Below are 22,880 nucleotides of genomic sequence, written 5' to 3'. Positions count from 1 at the left end.
CCTGTAATTTATATAACGCATGACCCCGCCCGGGAACGGACCTTGCGCATAATGAGATAAGACCGACTGTATCGAGAGGCCACGAATCGACGGTCACAAGAAGAATCCGGACTAAGTTACGGAGATTGGTATGTGGTAAGGCTGATCGATTTAATTTTGTGATCGATCGTGACAACTTATCCCTGAAAGTCTCGCCTTTGGGAACCTGCGAGTCTTCGTTTTAACGTCCTCTGTAGCCATATGTCATGTCGGGTCTTACATCCGTAAGGACCACGGGTAACAAAATCGAAATTCTGAACCAGCTGCTACTGCCACATACGACCGAGTTCATCGAAATCAACACGATCGAAGAGGCTCACGATGCGATCAAGACTATGAAGGTAGGTTGCTCGCATAAGTCCATCTCTGGCAAGGCTGAACGACTTGGATAACCTGCTATAGATCCGGGGTGCGCCAGCGATCGCGTCGCTGGCTGCACTTTCTATCGCCTCGCATCTCTCCCGTGCCTTGGAAAGAAGCCCTCCGCCCGACTTCCTCTCGTCGTCAGAAGCACTCGAAGCGCATATCAACAAGCAACTTGACTTTCTCTACACCGCACGCCCGACTGCGGTGAATTTGGGTGCTGCGATGCGACGTTTGTCTCGCACGCTGCAATCCTCTCTCAAGGCGGGCAAGGACGCCCGAGCCATTGCTCAGGACCTGATCGTGGAAGCGAAGAAAATAGATGCTGAGGATGTGGGCAGGAATAAGGAGATGTCAAAGTGGGGAGCGGAGTGGATCGTTGGACAAGTCGGGGCGATGAACGCATCGACTCCCAAAGTGAATGTCATGACCGTTTGCAACACTGGCTCGCTTGCCACTTCGGTATGTCTTTCAGGACGGCTCAATTAGTCTGCGAAAACCAACGAGAGACTGCATACATCTAGGGGTATGGGACTGCACTAGGTGTGATCACTTACCTGCACGAAACGGGAAGACTGGAGCGCGCCTTCTACACTCAGTCTACGCCGTACCACCAAGGATCGAGGTGGGTGCACAACATGCGCTTTTCACTTTATATGCTGATTGCACGATAGGCTCACGGCTCTCGAACTGAAAACCCTGAAGATACCCTCGACAATGCTCTGCGATAGCATGGTCGGCTCCCTATTTCAGCATCATAATATCCACGCGGTAGGTCAGTGTAAAATCTGAATTCTATGGTCGACTTATATAATGTTCATTCCTCTCCAATGTTACAGTTGTCGGTGCCGACAGGATAGCTCGGAACGGAGACACCGCTAACAAGGTGCGTTGCTTCGAAGAGCAAGTGTACGCCCTTTGTGGCTGAGCGACCTTAGGTCGGGACGTATAATGCAGCTGTCCTGGCATTCCGCCACAAGATACCGTTCATCGTGGTTGCCCCAGTCAGCACCGTAGACCTGGATATCCAGGATGGTAGTGCGTGAGTACTCCGGGCGTTTCCTAAAATCGAGTAACTGGGCTCACGCTGCATTTCAGGATCCCAATTGAGCAACGGCCGCCACTGGAAGCGTGTCTTGTGCGGGGTGCTCTTTACCCTACCAAGCTGAATGCAGATGGGATAAAGGAGCAAGCAACCGTGATGGTGACACCAGAAAATCTGGATGGCGTCTACAACCCCAGCTTCGATGTCACGCCGGCAGAGTTGATCACAGCCATTGTTACGGAGAAGGGAGTCGCGGTGAAGCTTGCGGGTGCTGATGCATTTGATCTGACGAATGTCGTGTAACCATGATGTTTCGCCTGATATCGCTGCTTGCTTAAACGTTGTCGACAGTTCTGACTTTTATTCAACGAATGCGCTACGCCTGCAATGTCGCTGTGGTTGGACGTTGAGGTCAGACGTTTTAATATTGAATGCTCGACTGCTAGCGTTCTGCGTACCATCAGTCTTCGTGCAAGACACATCGCAGGACAGGCCGATTCTTTTAAAGTCGTGTGCCGGCCCGTGCCGCACGTGTTGCTTATATAAGCATATTTTTATCGAAAGTGGATTCCGAGTCGAGGGTCCCCTTAAATCCAGGTTCTTCTGCAGGACGAGCACTTGATCTTTGGCTGTCATTCAAATCACTGGAATTGCGAGAAACTGATCGAAATGAGCGATCCATCGTCATCTTTACCTTCCCCTTCCTCCGCATCCACTCCGCCATCCTCGATCCCGCCCTCTCCAACGTTTTCCAAACTCACACTGAAGGATGTCTCGGAGGAGGCGAAACAGGAAGCCGCGAAGATTAAGGCCGAGGCCAATAAGGCGTTCACGAGTATGTAAGCTTTGTAGCAAACAGGAGTGCGCTGGATATCTGGACAGTGTCCTATTTATCGTGAACCGTTGTTGAATTGCAGGTCATGATTTCAACAAGGCAGCAGAACTGTATACGAAGGCGATCGAACTGAATCCTCTTGACCCTACGATTTGGTGCAACCGCGCCTACACGAGGACTAAGCTCGAAGAACATGGCTATGGTCTTAATGACGCCAGTAAGCTCCAACACTCTTCCATATTCCGGATAGCCTCACGAACGATAATTGATTGGAGATACGGCAATTCAATTGGATCCCAACTATGCTAAGGCATATTACCGGTCAGTGTAACTGCCTTCCTGTCTGCTACGTCTCCTATATGTTCGAAACACAGACGAGCAACATGTTATCTGCAGACCATGCGGTACAAGCTTGCTATAGCGGATTTCCGCAAGCTCCTGGCTTTGGAACCTCAGAATCAGCTAGTCCGACAACAGATGGACAGCACGCAGAAAATTCTGCGAAAGGCAGAATTTGAGAAGGTAGAGAATCAGATGCGTGCCGCATTCTACAGCGGTTGATAGTGCACCAGGCAATCGAGATGGAGGAAGAGGCAAGTCCCGTTGAGAGATGTTTGGAAATTATTGCCGAAGGTATTGGTTGCAGCATGTGCTGTTTTTGCAGGTCTCTCAATCATGGTGTAGGTGGATGTGAGGTCGACAAAGACTACAAAGGGCCGAAACTTCCGGCGGTAGAGGGAGGCAAATATGGAATTTCAGTTGACTTCGTTAACGAGATGCTTGAATGGTTCAAAGAGGGTAAAGCGTTACCGAGACGGTGAGGGGTCTGTTTGAATCGTGTTTGAAGTAACATTGAATACCTCCCGTCTCAGATACGTCTGGGAGATTGTCTTGGGTGCACACAATCATTTTGTGCAGGAGGAGTCCCTCGTGACGCTGAACCTCGAAGACGGCATGACCTGCGACGTCATCGGAGATGTCCACGGTAAGCGTGCATTTTTGTGTTTGACATTTGTGCAAATCGGAATCAAACTTACACGCACTTTGCTGAAGGACAATTCTACGACTTGCTACATCTATACTCGTTAACTGGACCCCCAACGGACAAACACTGCCTTCTCATGAATGGTGATCTCGTCGACCGTGGGTCCTGGTCGATCGAGGTTATACTCACTGCGCTTGCCTACAAGTGTGCGCGAGTCGCAAGTCTCAGGATTTACGTTATCTGACGATTTGGTTTACTAGGGTTGTATCCCAAGACCATGTTCATTAATCGTGGAAACCATGAATCAAAGGAGATGAATCGTACATATGGCTTTGAAGGTGAAGCTAAGCATAAGCATGGCGAGCAAACATACAAGGTTAGCAGATAATCGAGGTTGAGTGAGATATGAGCTGACGGGGTATTTCTGCACAGCTCTTCGCTCACCTCTTCACGACCAGTGTGTTTCGATTTTTCCAAATCCACCGCTGTAGCTCATTCTTCTCGTAGTGCCCCTTTCAACCTTGATTTGCGCTACAAAACCGCCAACGAGTCCGGCTGGTAGCGCCATCTTATCGCCTGAAGGCCGCAAACGTTTCTTCGTGGTTCACGGTGGTCTGTTCAGCAAGGACGGTGTCACACTCGAGGACATCCGCAAGATTGACCGAATAGGTCGTCAGCCAGGACAAGAAGGGTTGATATGTATGTCCTCAAGTTCCCTCCTATATCTGATCTGATCTACTCACGCCATACTATACAGGTGAGGTATGATGGCGTTCAGACGTATATCAACTGGGTCCTCATTCTTCTGTAGTTGCTTTGGACCGATCCTCAGGAAGCGCCTGGTCGAGGTCCTAGCAAACGCGTCCGTGACATCCTCGTGCATTTTCCCAAACAACACCTCTCATCAGTTCTTCTAGGGTGTTGGGATCGCGTTCGGGCCCGACGTCACATGGAGGTGGTGCCAATCTAATGGTATTACTGGGATTATCCGCAGCCACGAAGTTCGCCAAGGTGCGACATAATGTGCATCCTGCAAGCTATATCTCACGGCGCTGAACAGATGGATATACTATCGAGCATAACGGCCTCTGTACTACGGTGCGAGCATTAGTCATGGTAGTATTTGCAGGATACACAGCTGATGCATTATCATAGGTCTTCTCTGCACCGAATTATGTAGACCAGGGGGGGAACAAGGGTGCTTTCGTACGTTCTATTCTACTCCGTGGGCCTCCTCTTGAATGTGAAATGTCACTGAAATCTCTCTCTAGATCCGCATCGATGCTGCAGGATCTCAGGAATACACACAGTTCGATGCGACGCCTCATCCACCAATGAAGCCGATGGCGTACGCATCGGGTGGTTTGGCGAGTCTACTGATGTAGGTGGATCAGGCTGGACCACAGTATCGTTCGGCTATGCTCTTGCCGAGCGATCTGACGCTGCAATGATATTACATCTCGTTCTGACATAGCTATGTTCTGACCTCCGTGTGTTCGTTTGCTATCGGTGTATCGGTACAGTTTCCAAACAGATCACGAATGTAGCGACCATTCTTGCGATGACTGCCTTGCATTGTTTTATAGTGAGGACATGGCTCCATTTTCTTCATGTAGATCCTGTTTAACACATTGTCATAAATCGGATTTCGATGGCATTACGACCTTGGTCAAAAGCGGGCATGCGTTTTGTCCGCGAACTGACTGCCATATCTGGAACAGCGTGTCAGCCGATTGCCGGTGGCCACTTCATTGCTTACCATCACCATCCGAAAAGCATCTCATCAGGCAGTTACTCATTCTCACTCTGTAAAAACTCGGAAACCGCAATGGATAAAACAAAATCCAGGCTTGCAGCTTTCTTTGACAATGATGATGAGGATCCTTCATTTCCAGTGCGATGGATACGACCTTCTTCTCACCCCAGAACGCTCACCAACTCCCATGTATAATAGCAAAAGGAGGTTGATCATCAGAAACGCGCCATTTACACACAGGGTACCATGCGCAAAACAAAACGGGAGAAAGAAAAAGAGGCTGCGGAAGCAAAGCGCAAGGAGGAAGAGGAAAATGCCGCGAAGGCGTATGCAGAGTTTCTTGACGCGTTTCAGGGTGAAGGTGCGGACAGGAAGAAGGCAGGATCAGCCTTTGTCAAGGAGGGAGAGGTTGCTGCATACGCTCCATCAACAAAGGGGAAGACGACTAGCTCGGCGGCACTGCGAGGGTTTGAGGAGGACCTGATGGTGAGCATGTACCTCGATGCCTATAGGACGATTGGGCGACGATGCTATATACAGCAACAGCCATCCCCTCTAACGGCACCCAAGCCAAAAGGAAAACGTGCAATGGACTCGTTCCTCGAAGAAATTAAGAGGTATGCATGTCGATCACACCAAAGAGGACGGAGACTCATGACCTTTTTCTAAACAGGGAGCAAGCAGATCGAGAAATGAGACTTTCTCGGCATGGTGAGTCACAGGAGCTATTTACTGCGAGGGGTCTGGCTACATGAGTCTCAGCCACGCACGGGCGAACAGTCACATCTATTGCAGGTAAGAGCGCTGCTAATGGAAGATCGTGATTGGCGCTCAGTATTTGGCAGCGTACGAGGGTCAAAGCGGAAGCAAGGATCGAGGAGATCCTGAGGTTGGTTCTTCTCAGCATTGCCTGGGATTGTCGCGGGTTCTGATGGATATCTCGTAGACTTCTAATGTCTTCGTTGCAAACCTTCCTCCCCATGCCAATGAGCAAAGCTTGGGTGCCTTTTTTGCTCGTGTAGGCCCTGTTGGCTCTGTGAGTGCAGTAGCACACTTTGCTCCCTCTGCTTCTCACTTGTTCCCCAGGTCAAGATCATGTGGCCTCGCGGCGATGCGACGCAGGGACCTGGTGCAGACATGACTGCCACTCGGCGAACGAAGAACTCAGGACTCAGCGGTTTCGTATCCTTCATGAAGCGCAAAGATGCTGAAGCTGCTCTTCGTGAGCTGGACGGCTTCGACTGGGGAGGCTCTGTCTTGCGAGTCGGGTGGAGCAAAGCTGTTCCTATGGCGTCCAAGCCTATGTATGGTATGTAGACTCATGCTTAGTCTTGATAGCATGCTGATTCAGCATTCCACTCAGTCTTCAAAAAATCCTCCCGGTCAAGGTCCCCGTCGAGATTGCGGTCCCCACGAGATTACAGGAGCAGGAGCCGATCTCATGATCGTGCCCGCCGTCAGTCTCACTCACGATCCCGTTCACGGTCGCACGATCGGGACCGTTATCGCTCTTCTCGACGGTCACGTAGTCGTTCGTGGGACAGGGATCGCTCACGGTCTCCTGGAGAATACCGTGATCGCCGCCGCCGCTCACACAGTCGTGGCCGTCGATATGATAGCCTTAGCCGCTCTCCGCGAAGACTCACCCCAAGTCCTCGTGGAGCTCTCGGTCTGGAGGAAGACGAGACCTCTGATCAATTCATCCGACTGGTAGCGGCCGAGGTCAAAGGACACGATGCAGAGTATGAGCAGACTTTACGGGAACGCGAGAAGGCAAATTCGAGATATGCATTCTTGAAGAGGGAGGTGAGTACTTGACTCACGACTTCCACTGTCCAACCCTAAGTCTAGAATTGCAGCATCGGAGAAATCGTTACTATCGCTCACTGATAGAGCGGCGGGAGTCGATTGACCCACAGTTCGACGATGAGGTGAGAGGCATGTTATAGATCCAAATGCTGAGTCATATCTGAGCCTTTGTTATAGGGCTACAACTCCGTCTATTCAACTGACTCAGCTGAAGAATCCGAAAGGGAGCGCATTCGGAAGAGTGAGCTCGGTAAGCTGGCTCGACGCAGGTTTGAAGCCATGCTACGTTCATTGAGTGGGAGACGTGGAGAGATTGCACGATGCATGGCTTTCAGCCTGGAGCATGCAGAAGCAGCGGGAGAAGTTCGTATACATTATGCTTTCACATCTCCATGCTGAGCGATTGTACTTGCAGGTGTCAGATATCATCATCTCATCCCTTGTGGTTGATGGCACACCCGTGCCGCGGAAGGTCGCGCGTCTTCATCTCATCTGCGACATCTTACACAATTCGGCTGCACCTTTACCCATGGCCTGGAAGTTCCGGCAAGAGTTTCAATCTCGGTTGGGATTGGTCTTTGATCACCTATCAACAATCTATCATTCGTTCCCTGGAAGGATCACTGCCGAAACATTCAAGAAGCAGATCACTTCAGTGGTTGATATCTGGGAGGATTGGATCGTGTTCTCTCCCGATTTCACATCAGAACTGCGAGCTAGGCTGGAGGGATCCGTTCCTGAGGAGGAGACGTCTGAAGCAGGACAAGAAGCTGCCGAGATCAAGGAGGATGCTCCCACATTCACGTCAAAATTCAAGGCGAGCTTCTTCAAGCCTGCGGAGGAAGCCACAACGCAGCCTGCATCTACAGGAGCTACATCTGACGATGGCGAGCCTATGGAGATCGGAAGCGACGTGGACGGGGAACCGATTGACGACGTTGATGGCGGATTAATCAGCGCCGATCTTGATGGAGAACCTATTGATGACATTGATGGTGTCCCGATGGACGATTCAGCCTTGGACGGAGAATCGTTGAACGGCGAACCATTGGATGGAGAGCCCATGGCAGGGGAGCCGATGGACGACATTGACGGTGTCCCGGTAGATATGTAATGTTTCTTTTCAGAATTTCTTTGTTGCACTAGTGTTTGTTTCTTATTCAAGTGCGGCCTACTCGTTTCGAAAAGGATTGAGTCTGAGATCTCACGTTGGACAGGCCCTAACTCCCGGAGGTGCGAGCACTGGGATCTGAGCACTGCTGTCATGAAGCAATACAGCTTTCGCTGTGTCTCCGTAGCGGAAACTTATCTCCTGATCTTCTTCCCTCAAGGAAGGAGATATTTTGTTGCCTGCCTGGGGGGGGACAAGCAGAAACTCACAGTCGGAACATCAAGGCACCGTTGAGGATCAATCGTAATGGCAGGCGTCGTACGGGCCACTCAAATAAGGCAGTTCGTTCACACGCTCAACGATGCAGCACGGAGGCCCACGTATACACACATCTGGTCAGAACACAAAACACAAAACCTGTCTCCCCGTTTGGACCGCTACGCCTTGTCGCGATACCTGCTCGTATCTGCGGCGCATTACTTGGTTTTCCCGTCATAGGATTCGTGTTTCTCGGACACCCGTCATCTCTACGACATGGCTTCTAACGCTGCCGAACTCAAAGTATGTGCTAGCTGCTGGTTTAGGCTCATCTATCATGATGGCTAACACACATGCAGAAGAAGCACGACGGCATTGAAGCACAAGACTCACCTCTGGCGTCCCCTGCATCCCCTCCTGTTCCCACGAACGGTGAGCCGGATATCGAGTCTCAGTTCCCGTCGTTGGTCCCGTCCGCTGCTGCTTCTTCGAACAAGACAACAGGCCCCGCCTGGGGCTCTTCTGCCCCTCCAGCTATCAGACCCTCGGTTCCCAAACAGCACATATACTCGGATACATTTAATCTATCCCAAGCGGACATTGCTGCTGCTGGAAAGGATGGCAAGCCCGTGTCGACAGGCGAGGTTATGAAGCGGATCATGTCTCAGTGCCCTAAGGTCAAGCTTGAGGCATCTACCAATAATCGGTTGCACCAAACGACGTTCTATCTCAAGAGCGACTTGCAGAAGGAACTGGAGAAGGCAAAGCGCATGCTCCTCGCTTACCTCAGTCCAGTGGTACGCAAGTCATGTCGCGCCCTATGCATTGTCTCTGACCAACGTTCAGGTCACTTCGGTGCTGCATGCTCCTGCCTCCACTATCCCGATCATCATCGGTCCCAAAGGCGCGAACCTTCACAAAGTGCGCGAACAGACCGGCGTGAAGGTCGACATTCCCCGTCGTGACTCCATCCCCGCTCTCAATGGAAATGGAGCTACTCACGGCGCAGCCACATCTCTCGATGACGGAGAGGAAGAGGAAGAGGCTACTGTTCCAGTCACCATCACTGGTCCTCAGCCGCTGGTGCAGGAAGCGGCGGACATGATTAATGTCATAATAGCTGCGAAACGCTCCCGTACGACACAACGTGTACGCGACATCGCACCTCACATCCTACCTTTCCTTACCCCGCGCCGCGCCCAGTTCGAGACCGCAGCCGACGGTGGTGAGATCTCCCTCTCGCTCAACCAACCGGCACGCGAGATTACTGTCTCTGGTGAACGCGAGGCGGTCGGACATGTCATAGATTCCATTCGGTCTGCCATTAATTACTTCACCGCTGAGATTACGCAGTTGAAGATAGTTCTTCCCAAGCGCCAGCATCGTTTGCTCACGGGCAAGGACGCAGGGGAGATCATGACGAAGAGTAAATGCGTTGTAATTGTTCCCAAGCCGGAGGAGACCAGCGAGGAAATCGTCGTCTGGGGCAAACCCACGGATATTGGTCTTGGCGTGCAAACAGTTATGGAGAAGGCAAACTCGGCGTATATCCATGAATTCCCGCTCCCTGGCCCCATCTCCGTCTCTCGTCAGCTGCTGACGTACATCATACGGGTCGGATACGCGAAGGCACTGAGCATGAACAACCCAGGAGCTTCGGTCTATACGCCTGCGTTGTCTTCTATCGAGAAGGCATCTGCGCTCAACGTGGATATAGTTGGCGAGAAGCCTGCCGTCGATGCCGCTGTTAGCCAGTTATCGGCTTTGATCGGCAAGCTTATCGGTGCTACCAAGGAGCTGCAGATTGACTGGCTCGTGCATCCTTTTATCAACTCTCACAAGAATGCGAAGAAGTATGCTGCAGATTTGACATATTATTCAAAAGCACTGATGGGGTTGGCATGATGTAGAATCAAGGCGTACCATGATGCACAGAATGTTCTGGTATTCTTCCCGCCCGAAGACGAGGAGCAGTCCTCTGTTCTTCTCGTCTATGACCCTACTTCGCCTTCTGCATCTCCCTCCCCGGTCGAGAAAGCAAAGAATCTTGATGAAGTGGAGAAAGAGCTGCTCAAGATGGCGCGCGATGCAGCGGATGTGAAGACCCAGGTAGTGACTGTTGAGAAGAAATGGCACGATGCTGTTACTGGCCGGGGCGGTACCACCCTGAACGCGTGAGTTGTTAAGTGTCTCCTGGATGCCTAATGCCAATGTTGGAGGTAGAATCATAGGTGAGGACAAAACACTTTCTATTAAGGTTGGAGCGGAGGCTGGAGATCCTTCCACCGAGGACGTCATTCTTGTCCGTGGTATCAGTGCCGATGTCGACCGTGTAGTGAAGGAGATCCTCGAGATCGTTGAAAATGCCAAGAACGACGAGATTGTCAACAGCTATGTGCGTACCCGTCCGTTAACCATGATTCATACTAACTTGACGCTGCATTGTCGCAGGCGGTCGAGTTCGACATTGATAAGGTATACGTCGGCCGGGTTGTGGGTGCACAGGGCGCGAGCGTCAACAGGCTGCGGGACACGCTTGGTGTTAAAATCGACTTCGTTGACGAGACGGAGAGGGAGGAACAGTTTGTCGGCAAAAAAAAGAAAGCGGCACACCAAAAGTCGCATGTCAAGGTCTGGTGGATCCATTCGTTGCGCATACTTGTCATGACAACTTGCTGCAGATCATCGGTCGTAAGGAGAACGTCGAAGAAGCGAAGAAGCGCATTCTCACCCAAGTGGAGAGACTGGCAAGTTAAAGAACACCATTTTCTTTAGCATCGCAAGCTTATAGCTAATTATCCAGGCCGATGAAACATTCGAGAAGCTGAACATCGATCACAAGTATCATTCAAGTCTCATCGGACATGGTGGCAAGTATGTCGTTCGCTTGGAGGAAAAGTACGGCGTCAAAATCACTTTCCCTCGCGATTCTGGGGAGAACGGCGAAGGCAGAACCAGAGAACAACTCGGTCTCAATGAAGTTCTCCTCAAAGGGGGACGGAAGGGAGTTTCAGGTGCTAAAGCCGAGCTGCTTGACGTAGGTCATGAGAGCGTCCAACGTTACTTTAAGCTCATTATTCTTTGTCAAGGCGGTCGAGTTCGAGAAGGAGTCGAACGTTGAGGAGCATTTCACAGTCCCCACCCGGGCTGTCGCGCGGATTCTGGGCAAAGCTGGTGCGACTATCAACGAGATCAAGGACAAGACAGGCGCACAGATCGATGTGGACAAGGCCAATGACCTGGTTACCAACGTCACCATTCGTGGTACGAAGGACTCTATTGCTGAGGCTAAGGCAGAGATTTTGGTCATCTCAGATCGAGTGGGTGAGGAAGCTACCGAAACCGTGGAAGTGGAGAGCCAGTTCCATCGTACCATCATCGGAGCTGGTGGTCAAGGTCTCAGGGATCTTATCATCCGCTGTGGCGGTCCGTCCGACTCAAAGACTCAAGCCGGCTTGGTTCGATTGTAAGTTCCACGCTCTTGAAGTTCTCGGTTTGGCTTACATGTTGTTTTCTGCAGCCCTCGCCAGGGAGAGTCGTCCACCGAGGTTCGCATTCGTGGAGAGCCCAAGCTGGTTGCGAAGATCAAGTCTGAGTTGGAGAAGACCGTCGCTACCATTCGCGACCGCGTCACTCTCGCAGCCGAAGTCCCTGCTAGCCAACACCGTGCTCTTATTGGCAGGGGAGGACAGCATTTAAACGACATTCAAAACCGATTGGGCGTCCAGATACAGTTTCCTGGCTCTCGCTCCTACCATCAGGTAGGGGAGCCGGAGAACATGTCAGACATGGATGCGGTCGACCCTGCGGACATTGTCAAGATCTCGGGCTCACGCACAGCATGTGAAAAGGCTGTCGAAGAGTTGAAGGTATGTGTGGACTCAAAGCTCCCTTGCTCTCCTTGCTAACCTGTGAATTTAGACCCAGGTGAAGCCTGCTGCTCCTGAGTCTGTCACCGCTACAGTCATCGTGCCGTTGAAATACCACCATGCGGTCACACAGCAAGGGAACTTCTTCCGCACTCTTCGCTCATTCGGCGTTCATGCCGAGCAGTCTGCACTTCCACAGCGGCCGGCAGTCCCTCCTTATCCAGTATCTCAGGCGGGTGTAAGTGAGGCTCGCATCGATGATCCTGACGCTGGCGCTGCGGCACCTGAAGTGCAATGGCAGGTCGTGCCCAACTACCAGGATGCTGAGGAGGGCGAGTCGGAATGGACATTCAAAGCTTGGGACCAGGCGAGCTTGGATCGTGCATTAAAGCTGACTCAAGACGCCATTGAGCATGCCGAGAAAATGTCACACGTTGGCTTCCTCACTCTTCCCGACCGCTTGTCATTCCCCAGAATTGTCGGAACGAAGGGTGCCAACATTGGAAGGCTTCGCAACGAGAGTGGTGCTGACATTACGGTCAGCCGCGAGGATAGCACGATTGTGATCATTGGTAGGTGTAGTCCACCATTCGCGAGGCTCGAGTTGATGTTGGTGCACAGGATCCGAGAGTGCTATCGAAATCGCAAAAGAGGCAATCCTCAAGATCGCGGCGAACAACACGCGCTCTCGTGGCCGCCGTGATGCTTGATGTCTGCATCATGCTATTCAGTGCGTTTTATATAGGGTAAGTAGGTCGGTTCAAGGGCAGATGGACGAATCTGGACGGATGCATACACAAACTAGCTATCGCATATACCTCCGTTTTCGCGCTTTGCGCTATGGGCACATAGACAAATATTATATACGTTCATGCAATCCGCCTTGAGATCTTGAGAGCCTATAAGCCATCGTCCTCACTTACATAGTATGCAGCACGCCCTTGACGTCGTTCGAAACCAGCGGCACGTAACGCGTATGGTCACGCGTGACGCTACGCGTAGGCGCGCCTACGGCAGACGCGAACCATCATCAACATCCTTCACTTCCTAGCTACTTCCACCTCATATTCTCGAATTTCGAGCACGTCTATTTGGCCGTGGTAGCGTCCCCGTATACAGCCCTTCTTGTCTTGTCACTATCTCCATCTTGCGTCGAGTCTCGAAACATACCAGGCTGCACCGACTTCTGTCAGCGGTAGGGTGAAACATGGACGAGGACGCCATTTCGATATCATTGGAACCCTCTGACGAGGAAGAATTTATTGCGAGGCGCGCTATTCTGGAGCCTGCCATTCGTAACGTGGTGCATGCGCTGGGTGGCTACGAAGGAGGGTCATACAGGCTCGGAGACGAATGCTATGGCTGTCTCAAGGACCTCAAGAAGCTCTGGAGGAAGGATGATACCGATGACGACCGTACCGTTGCGCGTATCTTCTGGGAGACGCGTCTGCTACCCAACGACCTCATCCCTATCATACTCGAGACCGCCGGGAAAGGCCATCTAGAGGACAAGTGCGCGATAGCATGCGCGGACTTGATGACAGCAATGACTTGGCCTATTGACTTGGCAGAGGAGCTGAAGGAACTAGATGAAGTATACGATAAGGCCGTGGACTATACTCAGTTGCTCATCAGTCACTTATACTACAAGGCGGCACTGTTGAGACCTGGGGTCATGCCGGCATTGTTCGGAATCGTTCTTCCTTGCCTTGCGAAGGACGAGAAGGAAAGGAAAGAAAGGGACATCCAAATCATCAGCGTCGTACTATACCTCATCCGCAATCTCGCCTTCATCAGAGATATGCCTCCTAACATGCATCTCAGTAGCGACCGAGCCGAGCTGTCTTCTCAGCAGACACAGCTGATCAAAGTTCTCTCTGACTCTAACATATTCGACTTCTTACTTACCATCGCGTCCAACATCGCCACGGATGCGATGTTCAACCGATGGAACGCCCTCGTGCTTGAGATATTATATCTGTTATTTCGAGGTGTCAAGCCTTCGTCTCTGGCCATGAATCAAGTTGATGTGCGTGGATCTCGAATTTCAAAACCAGTGTTTCGTATGCCCAAGCTCATTCTTTCATGTAGCAACCAACTCAGAGCCTGCGGAGACTTCTTGCCGCCGAGGACCAGCGAAAGCGAAACCTCACACGTACGGCCACATCGCGGCATTCGCGATTTGGTACAACCATCGCCGTTAAGCTCAATTCCAAGAAGGCCCAATCCGCCGATAAGGGCTCAGCGGAGGGGCAGAGCAATCTTGGGGACGACCCACAGAGCTCCTCGCAAACCTACGTTCTTCACCGACAGCAAGCCATTAATCGGGACGCAGGAAGCATACTTGACCTGGCAAAACGTCATCGAAGCCAAAAAGGCCCAAAGGCGGACGAGCTCGCACACGATGACAATCTCACTGTTGAAGCAAAATCCATTCTGCAGAACCTCGCCAGGACATTTGTGGAGGCATGTTTCAATCGTACGATTGTCAATTTAGGGTTGTCCATCATCGCGCTCACTATACGCATGTATAGCATTCGTTTCTTCCCTTCTGAAAGACATCAAGGCTGAACGGCCGAAGATCACAGAAAAGGACAATCTGCGATTGCTCTACGTGACCAAGTGGTTACTGGAATTCTTTCTTGCCGTGAGGGCAAAAGAAGGTCAAAACAACAACTGGAAGTTCGGTCTAATCGCTGAGGTTACCGACCGGCAATGGATTATTTGGGTGCTCAGGCGAATGCGTGAGGCTTCTGAGGACAAAGTGAGCATGTCGCACAGCGCTCTCCATCCCACGCTGACATCCTTTTTGTACGTAGCCGAAGTTGTGGAATGAGCTGCAGGCAGGGATTGAATGCCTCACGCAGCTTATCTTAGTCATCGATAGTATGTCTTCCGCTACCGATGCGGACGTCGTAGAAGCTGCGGACACGCTGCAACAGCAGATTATATATAACGGCGAGGTACTCGACATTGCTTTTGAGAGCCTTCGGACGTACAAACAGGGAACTCAGAGCCTTGCGTATCTCGATTCCAGCGTGTATCTAGCATACGCTATATTCAGGATGCTGGAGAGGTGGGGAAAGAAACGTGGAGGAGCAGCTGAGATGTACGTCAGACGCAAGGCGAAGGCGAAGAAACGCAGAAGTAAGATTATTACCATTCGTCCTATCATTGTTGCCTCATTATGCGACCTTCAACTCAAGCAGATGATGGCGGAGCTTCGCACGACGAGGACGCGGAACGTGAAGAGGAAGAAGAAACGATACACGAGACAATGTTCACCCTCGATATGTTTGAGTCGGTGGGTGTGTATGGAGTACATTGATGGCATATTGACCCACATCATTTCTAGAAATTCGCGCATACCGAGGTCACATGTACACTTCTGGCGTATTTGGCGAGATATAAGGAATCTAGTTCTGCGGAGAAGATGAAACGTGTCGTTAGCTTAATGCATCGGCAAGCTGTCAAGGCAAAAGCGGAGGGCTTGTTCTTCAATGTTTGTCCGCTCGTGTCGTGGTCCGAATGTCTCCGCTCATCGGGCATTCTCAGGTGTCTACTCTGAGTTTGTTCAAGGCTATTCTGACAGATAAGAAAACGCTGCCCAAGGACCGACCTTATCAGGACCTCATCAACTTCATCGACTTTGTTCTGCGCCGTTTCTTCAAATCATTAGAAGATGAGCCGCTGCTTATGGTGGAGGTTTGTTCTTAATTGCTGGCTTACTGGGTCGCATAGCTCAATCATTTCCAGGCGTTCTTCCCGATGAATAGAGGTCACTGGAAGCAGTACTCCAGTTGGGAACCGGAGAAGAGGATTTTGAGGGAAGATCATGCCGCAGAGGACTCGAGGTTCCCACCAGATGTCCAAGTACAGAAGGGCTATTCTTGGAGTGAGCAGCTGGCTATCGTCATTGCCCATCTGCTTGAGGCAGGCAAAGCATACCTGATCGATTGGGTTCAAGAGGTATACCGGAGAGAGTCGCCTACAGCCGTGAGGGCGCTGATATTATCGGTTGACAGATTTTAATGCTCGTTATTGGACAAAGGCAGCGGATAATTGATGATACAGATGACCCATCGGTTCAATCGCATGAAGACGCAGAAGAGGAGCGGGACGAGACCGCGATCATGAAGGACGCGGAAGCGTCCAGAGGCCCATCCACTGAGGTGCTTGCAAAGTTCACCGACTATAGTGAGTTGCACGGTCTGCGTTCACACATAGGCTCTGAGATTGTGTCCAGTGATTCCATATATCAACGATGAACGAGCGAAAGCTGCAACGAGGGATCCCCATTTCAAGCTGCTGTTCCGTCTGGTCAAATTCGATGTGGTCAAAGAAGGTACATTTCTGACGTATACACGGTGGTACCAATACTAAAGCCGTAAATTCACTCAGATGCTGACGAACTTGAATGGTACATCCCTGCGGCCATACTTCCGTCCGAACTGCAACGGAGTCTCAACGTGATCAGACAATTCCTCGAAAAGCCTCTTGATCTTGGCGGAAAGAAGGCATCACAGCTATTCACCAAGAAAACGCGTCGGAGAAGACGACATTCGCCATTACCAGACGCGAATGACGATCAGTCAGATGATGTTGCGCCGCGGCGACAGCGAAAGGAGAAAAAGGCTAAGGAAAAGCAGCAATACAAGTCCGCGCAGTTCATCGAGGATAGCGATGCGGAGTATGGCGACATGGAGTCTTTCCTGGAAAAGGAGAAAATGTTGCGGGAAAAGACTGCTCTTGCTGCATCTGCCTCAGGCCATGTTGCAACGATGAGACGCAACGGCACCAAAAAGCGCGTCAAAAAGAACGCTGGGGACGAACCTAGCAAACGCCGAAGAAAGCGTCGCACGAAAGTCGCGGGCGAATCAGAAATGATGCAGGTGCAGAATGATGCAGATGAGTCGGACGAGAGTGAATTGAACGTCTTTGGGTCCCCGAAAAAATCGCCCTCGCCTCTCGATTCCTCCTCTCACCAAGCGCGGACGCCACGTCCGCGTCCACGTCCCAGGTTTTTGGCTCAGAGGAGGCCCGAGGACGAGGACGAGGACGTTGAGCCCAGAGCTGAGGAGCAATCCGGCGACAGCGAAGCAGGAAGTCCAAGCCCCAACGAATCATTGGTGGATCCAGCAAATATATCCAATGCTGAATCCTATGGCATTGGAAGCCCTATCGTCCAAGTGACGAAGAAGAAGCGGCGCCTTCAGCTCGTAGATTCGGATGAGGAGGATTGATGGCGGATCTCTTCATTGTGCGCTGAGATTGACACATCTGCATTTGCTACTCCCTAATCTATCTTCTTACCATGCATCATTGTGTGTGGACGGACTAGTTTATGAAATTGCTCTTCACAGTGGCTCAAGCCATGGCACCAACCCAGAGGGGTAATCCTGCGAGTATATATACTGTTGTTCTTCGTGTACATTTTGAACCACTGTTGTACGGCATGGATAAGGATTTTGTCGGACCATGTACTAAAGTTCTTGTTGATGGGCATTACATTTTGAAGTCAATGGCAGCTCCTTTGCCTATACGAAGCTCTCAGGAATTTATCTTGTACTAACTCTACTTGTGTGGGCACTGCAAAGAAAGCACTGATTTGTGAAGTGAAAGGGGGAGAAAATTTTCGCTGACACCCACTCATCTGGGCCAGCCTCGAGAAGTCACTTGATTTCACTAACAGGTGTACAACTGTGGTGACTGTCTACGTGCGTTGTGGGCGCGCGCTCCCTATGTATGTATATCTTCCTCATTTGTGACAAACTGACAAACTAGTGTTTGATGGCGGGCGGAAGGTGTATGATCTGGAAGCGCCGGGTCCTGACTAGGTGGGCCTCGCGCTAGCCTCGGGCATCGGTGAATACGTGGCTTGATCAAACTCACTTTGAATCCATATAACTCGCCTCGTCGAGCTCTTGTGAGTGTTTCGCAAATCTAGTGGTCTACAACGTGATCAATGCTGCGTCGACGTCTTCACGCCCTCTCCATCGTCTTCCTGACCTATCCATTCGTTGCCTATGCTACCCAGTCGCACCCTTTCCTGTCTGATACCGTCGTCCAAGGGGACAAAGTCCAGAATGTCATGAAACACCAGCCAGTGAAGAAGCCAATTTGTGATCAATACGTGCGTCGACTGCTTCTCCGGGTAGATATGCTCAAGCCAACCCGCGCATAGCTAACAGGTCCAATCGAGACAACACTTTGCAACTACGAGAATGTAGAAAGCGTGAACGATGAGCTGTTTTCGCAATTACATGCTCTAGTGGAAACCCCGTTCTTCAAGTATTTCCGCGTTGACCTCTATCGCGACTGTCCCTTCTGGGAAGAGGACGGAACCTGCGCGAACAGAGAGTGTGGAATAACCACAGTCGATGAAGTGCGTGTGGCTTTAAACTCGTCGAGAATGGCTGCAGACGTGGTCTACACAGAGCGAGATACCAGAAAAGTGGCGGGCAGCCTCATTGAGCAAGGTGGAGATGCCTCCGGATGGCCAGGTGCGGCCGTCGGTCTATCGTGCTCGTCATGCCTCTGACTTGTCTTAGAGGACGCTACTACCTGGTTGCTACTATCGTGACTCCGACTACTGTTTCCTCGATGACATGACAGAGGGCGAGTACGTTGACCTCACACTGAACCCAGAGCGTTTTACTGGCTATATTGGCCCTTCCGCGCACCGCGTCTGGTCATCAATCTACTCTGAGAACTGCTTTGGTCTGTCCGAAGTGAACCTTCACGAATCGACAAATCCCGCTGCCGTGTCGCTGCCGGAGCATAAGGCGGATGCCCTCCCTGCCGAAGGCGTGGAGAGCCCTAGGGAGTGCCTCGAGCAGCGCGTGTATTACAAGATTATCTCAGGTGCTCTCATCTAGAATTCCATTCATATTACGATGGCTGATCATCCCCAACAGGCCTGCATACGAGCATCTCAACGCACATTTGCCACGAAATGATGAACCAGAGCACGGGTGAGTGGGTGAGTGGCTAGCTCGTGCAATCACTGTGTCGTAGGTGGCTCATCCCATGGTTCACCTTAGGGTCCGGACCTCCAATGCTTCATCAACAGAGTTGCAGCGTACCCCGAACGACTGCAGTTCATGTACTTCGATGAGGTGTTGCTCCTGCGTGCGATTGCGCGGCTCGGGCCATACCTTTCGGCGTACGACTACTGCGGCACGGAGACACACGAAGGCGATGCGGAGACACTTGCCCGTCTGAAGAAGGTGATCGACATCGCACAGGCCGTCGGCAAGTTTGACGAGACAGCGCTCTTCCGCGGAGAGAACGCGAATGTCAGTCGCTCGTTCTTTCCTGTAGCGGAACACGATCTAATACCGGTTCATGTATAGATCCTGAAGGAGGAGTTCAAGGAGCACTTCCGGAACGTAACCCGCATCATGGATTGTGTGGGCTGTGACAAATGTCGTCTCTGGGGCAAGGTTCAAACAACTGGTATTGCGACTGCACTGAAGGTTGTGTTCGAGCTAGACGAGAAAGCACTAGAGTACGTCTCGTCCTCTTCCACCGTCGAGATGTTTCTTAAGGATGTCGCCTCTTATTCAGCCCTCGCCTGAACCAGAATCTCCTTCAGCGGTCCGAGGTCGTTGCGCTGATCAACACGCTACACCGTGTTTCCGAGAGTCTCGCGGCGGTGAACGATTTCCGCAAGATGTGGTCGGGCACGGATACCCAGGAGGAGGCGCGACTGATCAAGGCGGCCGCTTCGACTGCGACGAGCGCATCGAAGGCGAGTCTTGGCTGCCAAGTTGAGCTTACGATGACGTTTTGCTGACAATGTGTTTTCGGGCAATTAGGCACAGCGTTCACCTGTGACAGGAAAGCAGCTCGCCTGGAGCGGCAAATTTATGGATGATCTGGTCAGCTGGGTGCGGGCATGCAAGGATGGGACCGTGGACTGTGTACACGGGCTCGTGGACGTATTCCAGAGCCTTCTGAGTGCCGTCATGGACATCTTTGCATTATCCGGGAAGGGTCAGGGAGCTAGAAGCGATCTATGAGCACGTAGACTGCCAGCTGTTTTCGAAGGAAAGAGTTTTTAATTGACTCCACACTTACGATGTATGTATATGTAGCCAAATTCATCTTGGTAACTTGTTGCCATTTGGACTTGGTCCGTTGCTAAGCATCGCGAGGAAAAATGAGGCTCAAGGCCGAAAACCCATACTGTGGCCTACATCCGTAGAACCGTACATCAACAAGAACTCCAAGGAACGACGTGCCCGCGGCTGCCTCCTGTGTCTGACCTAGACCTAGTGCTCCTCAGTCAGTGGACGTCGGGGAGCTTGGACCGCTTGCTTACGTAACGCGGGAGTCCGCCGACCAGATTTGGAACTCTGTTATTACTGTGTGACGGTACTGTGACCGTGCAGCCTTGTGGCTCGTGCTCAAGCCTCAGAGTGCCCAACGACGTCGACGACTCTTTGATCAGCGCTCTCTTTTCCTGCTCAGCGCTCAGGCCACCACACAAACCATCAATGTGCCTCACCGCTTGTCGGTGAACATGATTATACTTGACGACACAGACGATCCACACAACTCCGACAAACTCTCGGACGACTCCCGCTCAGTAGTCCGCCCCTCAACACCCACACCCTCCCTCCCTAGCTACGAATTCTCCCAAGCGCTCAATCTCCCCCGGGACGCCACTCTTGAGCAACCCGTTGAAGAGCCGGTTGAGTCAAAATATCTGACATGGTGGCAGAGGTACTCCAAGGCCCGCTTCCGACGTGCACTCCTGTACGCGCTGGTGATATACTTTTTCCTCACCGTTACCGTCGGCGTGCCTATCATCGTTATAGTGAGCAGTAACCTATGCGATCTGAAAACTTGCTCTGACCTGAGTACAGAAGCTGCGACAACGATCAAGCCAACATCAGAAACTCTTCCCGCCTGGGCCGACTGCCTCCGATTCCGTCAGTTTCATTGTGGGCGGAAGCGAGTCATTTTCTATATCCTCTGCAGTGGGGTGCAATCAATGGTCGGAAGAGAACAGCACACAGTCGATGTGAGTAAAAGTGCGCCGTCCCAGTGTTACTACTGAACGTTTCTCGGTAGGCTGGAATACGCGCTGCCGCTGTCAGACCTTGTCTTCATTCAGTCGAATGTTTCCTATGCTACCGATTCCACTACCGTTCAAGACATCTCAGGCACCCTGGACGTCGGCGTAAATGCGGACCCTTCGGTCACCGAGGCCATTGTCTCGGTTTCTATGCAATACTCCGACGAAGCCCTGAAAGAGCGCACACACGTGTGCTTGATGAACATTTCCGACAGCAATGGAGTGTATCTCTACGTGCCGTCGAACCTCACCTCAAACGACACCCTCATTTTCAATATGACCTTCCTTTTCCCTCAAACACCATCATTACTGCACGTCAACGAATTCCTGACGATGCTGCCGCATTTCACGCAGTGGTTTACCAACCTATCGCCATATGTGACTTTCGACAGAGTTTCGCTTGGCGGGCCAAGATCGAAGGTGTCAGTGAGGGTAAGTCAAGGATATCAACAATATCGAATCGATGGCTGATACGAGGTGTAGTCGATGGATGCGAATTCACTTGTCGTCAAGACTGCACTAGCAGAGATAGAGGGAACGTTCAATGTGACAGAGTCTTTGGTGCTGGACACCGTCTCTGCGTATGTGTCTTCTGCGTCATATTAAGTCTTGGCAATTGACATTACCTCAGTCCCATCAACGTCAATGTCACCCTGACCAACACCGGCGATGGGCCTGTTTTTCTCGACGTCGGCACGGGCAATGCGTGAGTATCCAGTTGAGTTCATCCCGTGGATGGCTGTCCTGATAGTATGTGCAGAGAATTGTCCGCAGCTGTCCATTTGAATCTCTCACCTACCTTGACAATCGAGGGCAGGATGCCCGACTTCATGACTAGGTTCCAGACGTTCAACGCTCCCCTCGCACTTGTCATCATGCACGATCCTAACTCGGCGGCTGGCATTTTGGATGTCCGCGTCGAGAATAGCATGGGCGAGGCGCTTGTGAGCGTGGACAACATGTATACCGGTTTCTTCGACGTCATGACAACATTTGCTACGGCGGAAGTGCTCACGTCGTCGGTCGACAGTATCAATGCTTTGTCGGATTACGACATGAGCATGTACAAGTCCGCGCTGTCATCAAGTACAACACCTGGTTCGGCAGCTGAGCGGAATGTGGACTTCGATGTTATCCATACATCGAGGATCATCGGATGGGTAGGCACCGGCACAAGGCCATCAGCCGTACCAGGACCAAAACACCATAGTGGGCAAGGCTCGATCGAGGTCATGTCAACCCTCAGTCCAGTCGCGTTGCTGCTGGGTCCATAGTACTGGTACGTGCGCGTTCCGAGAGCAGACGGGCGGGTCTGTACCTCGGGATGGCGTGCGTACGAGTGCGGCCAGTACGTAGCAGGGATCTGTCATGTAGAGTAATGTACTTTTAGTCGTTGGGACAAGGTGGGAACACGGACGCTCTTCTCTCTCGGTACAACCGTTATGCTGCTGTCCGTGTCCGTTGCTGTGAACGTAATACACGCGTTCCTTCTTTTTGTCATTTTTGTTGGCATAGTCTTTTTTTCGCGTCTCGCGCGTTGCAATTCCGCCCTAATGTTATTATCGTTTACTACAACACCATTCCTAGCCACGAAGAATAGGACATATTCATCGTCTAATCACCGAGTGAGAACATTCACGAACCAGCGAACAGACTGGACGATACATGACAAGGCGCTGTGTTTTATCAAGGGTAATTGAATGGAGGTGATTCAATTGGCACTTT

General features: G+C 51.5%; 7 protein-coding genes across 7 annotated transcripts; all 7 read left to right on the top strand.

Annotated features, from left to right (window-relative positions):
- Positions 1–45: 45 nt before the first annotated feature.
- Positions 46–1,887, top strand: LAESUDRAFT_676378 (Methylthioribose-1-phosphate isomerase). Its single transcript, XM_040905623.1, has 8 exons — positions 46–128; positions 190–380; positions 442–864; positions 927–1,027; positions 1,077–1,177; positions 1,242–1,288; positions 1,341–1,444; positions 1,501–1,887. The coding sequence occupies exons 2-8, from the start codon at positions 246–248 to the stop codon at positions 1,748–1,750; spliced, it is 1,161 nt and encodes a 386-aa protein (XP_040766098.1). The 5' UTR covers positions 46–128; positions 190–245; the 3' UTR covers positions 1,751–1,887.
- A 675-nt stretch (positions 1,888–2,562) lies between these two features.
- On the top strand, positions 2,563–4,652 carry LAESUDRAFT_649274 (protein phosphatase 5; the record flags this gene model as incomplete). Its single annotated transcript, XM_040904162.1, has 15 exons — positions 2,563–2,603; positions 2,657–2,804; positions 2,855–2,915; positions 2,967–3,099; positions 3,155–3,267; positions 3,336–3,473; positions 3,528–3,643; positions 3,700–3,724; positions 3,775–3,970; positions 4,030–4,039; positions 4,079–4,129; positions 4,185–4,278; positions 4,328–4,365; positions 4,423–4,473; positions 4,539–4,652. Coding segments are annotated over 15 exons (1,329 nt in total), but the record flags the coding sequence as incomplete, so codon positions are not given.
- A 367-nt stretch (positions 4,653–5,019) lies between these two features.
- Positions 5,020–8,033, top strand: LAESUDRAFT_723858 (uncharacterized protein). The gene is made up of 12 exons (XM_040908497.1): positions 5,020–5,161; positions 5,222–5,509; positions 5,564–5,640; positions 5,697–5,734; positions 5,786–5,818; positions 5,869–5,912; positions 5,970–6,059; positions 6,110–6,332; positions 6,387–6,829; positions 6,883–6,954; positions 7,010–7,195; positions 7,248–8,033. Exons 1-12 carry the CDS (start codon positions 5,096–5,098, stop codon positions 7,944–7,946), a joined length of 2,259 nt encoding a protein of 752 aa, XP_040766096.1. The 5' UTR covers positions 5,020–5,095; the 3' UTR covers positions 7,947–8,033.
- A 288-nt stretch (positions 8,034–8,321) lies between these two features.
- Positions 8,322–12,963, top strand: LAESUDRAFT_697227 (uncharacterized protein). Its single transcript, XM_040906301.1, has 12 exons — positions 8,322–8,504; positions 8,561–8,998; positions 9,048–10,054; positions 10,112–10,375; positions 10,425–10,596; positions 10,653–10,832; positions 10,883–10,948; positions 11,005–11,238; positions 11,291–11,667; positions 11,722–12,070; positions 12,123–12,642; positions 12,692–12,963. The coding sequence occupies exons 1-12, from the start codon at positions 8,478–8,480 to the stop codon at positions 12,778–12,780; spliced, it is 3,723 nt and encodes a 1,240-aa protein (XP_040766095.1). The 5' UTR covers positions 8,322–8,477; the 3' UTR covers positions 12,781–12,963.
- Positions 12,964–13,098: 135 nt separating this feature from the next.
- On the top strand, positions 13,099–17,643 carry LAESUDRAFT_723855 (timeless-domain-containing protein). Its single transcript, XM_040908496.1, has 11 exons — positions 13,099–14,099; positions 14,162–14,549; positions 14,605–14,834; positions 14,890–15,217; positions 15,280–15,374; positions 15,426–15,572; positions 15,626–15,775; positions 15,827–16,039; positions 16,096–16,267; positions 16,317–16,415; positions 16,472–17,643. The coding sequence occupies exons 1-11, from the start codon at positions 13,278–13,280 to the stop codon at positions 17,311–17,313; spliced, it is 3,486 nt and encodes a 1,161-aa protein (XP_040766094.1). The 5' UTR covers positions 13,099–13,277; the 3' UTR covers positions 17,314–17,643.
- Positions 17,644–17,951: 308 nt separating this feature from the next.
- LAESUDRAFT_723854 (endoplasmic oxidoreductin) lies at positions 17,952–20,111 on the top strand. Its single transcript, XM_040908495.1, has 9 exons — positions 17,952–18,203; positions 18,255–18,455; positions 18,508–18,573; positions 18,622–18,934; positions 18,988–19,052; positions 19,114–19,368; positions 19,426–19,580; positions 19,640–19,823; positions 19,891–20,111. Exons 1-9 carry the CDS (start codon positions 18,036–18,038, stop codon positions 20,092–20,094), a joined length of 1,611 nt encoding a protein of 536 aa, XP_040766093.1. The 5' UTR covers positions 17,952–18,035; the 3' UTR covers positions 20,095–20,111.
- Positions 20,112–20,495: 384 nt separating this feature from the next.
- On the top strand, positions 20,496–22,769 carry LAESUDRAFT_676365 (uncharacterized protein). Its single transcript, XM_040905622.1, has 6 exons — positions 20,496–20,894; positions 20,944–21,101; positions 21,152–21,587; positions 21,639–21,736; positions 21,787–21,861; positions 21,916–22,769. Exons 1-6 carry the CDS (start codon positions 20,598–20,600, stop codon positions 22,427–22,429), a joined length of 1,578 nt encoding a protein of 525 aa, XP_040766092.1. The 5' UTR covers positions 20,496–20,597; the 3' UTR covers positions 22,430–22,769.
- Positions 22,770–22,880: the final 111 nt, after the last annotated feature.

Source organism: Laetiporus sulphureus (genome assembly GCF_001632365.1).
Source record: "Laetiporus sulphureus 93-53 unplaced genomic scaffold LAESUscaffold_11, whole genome shotgun sequence".
Classification (NCBI taxonomy): Eukaryota; Fungi; Basidiomycota; class Agaricomycetes; order Polyporales; family Laetiporaceae; genus Laetiporus; species Laetiporus sulphureus.
The sequence above is the reverse complement of the archived record's forward strand: the minus strand, read 5'-3'. Positions and strand labels throughout refer to the sequence as shown.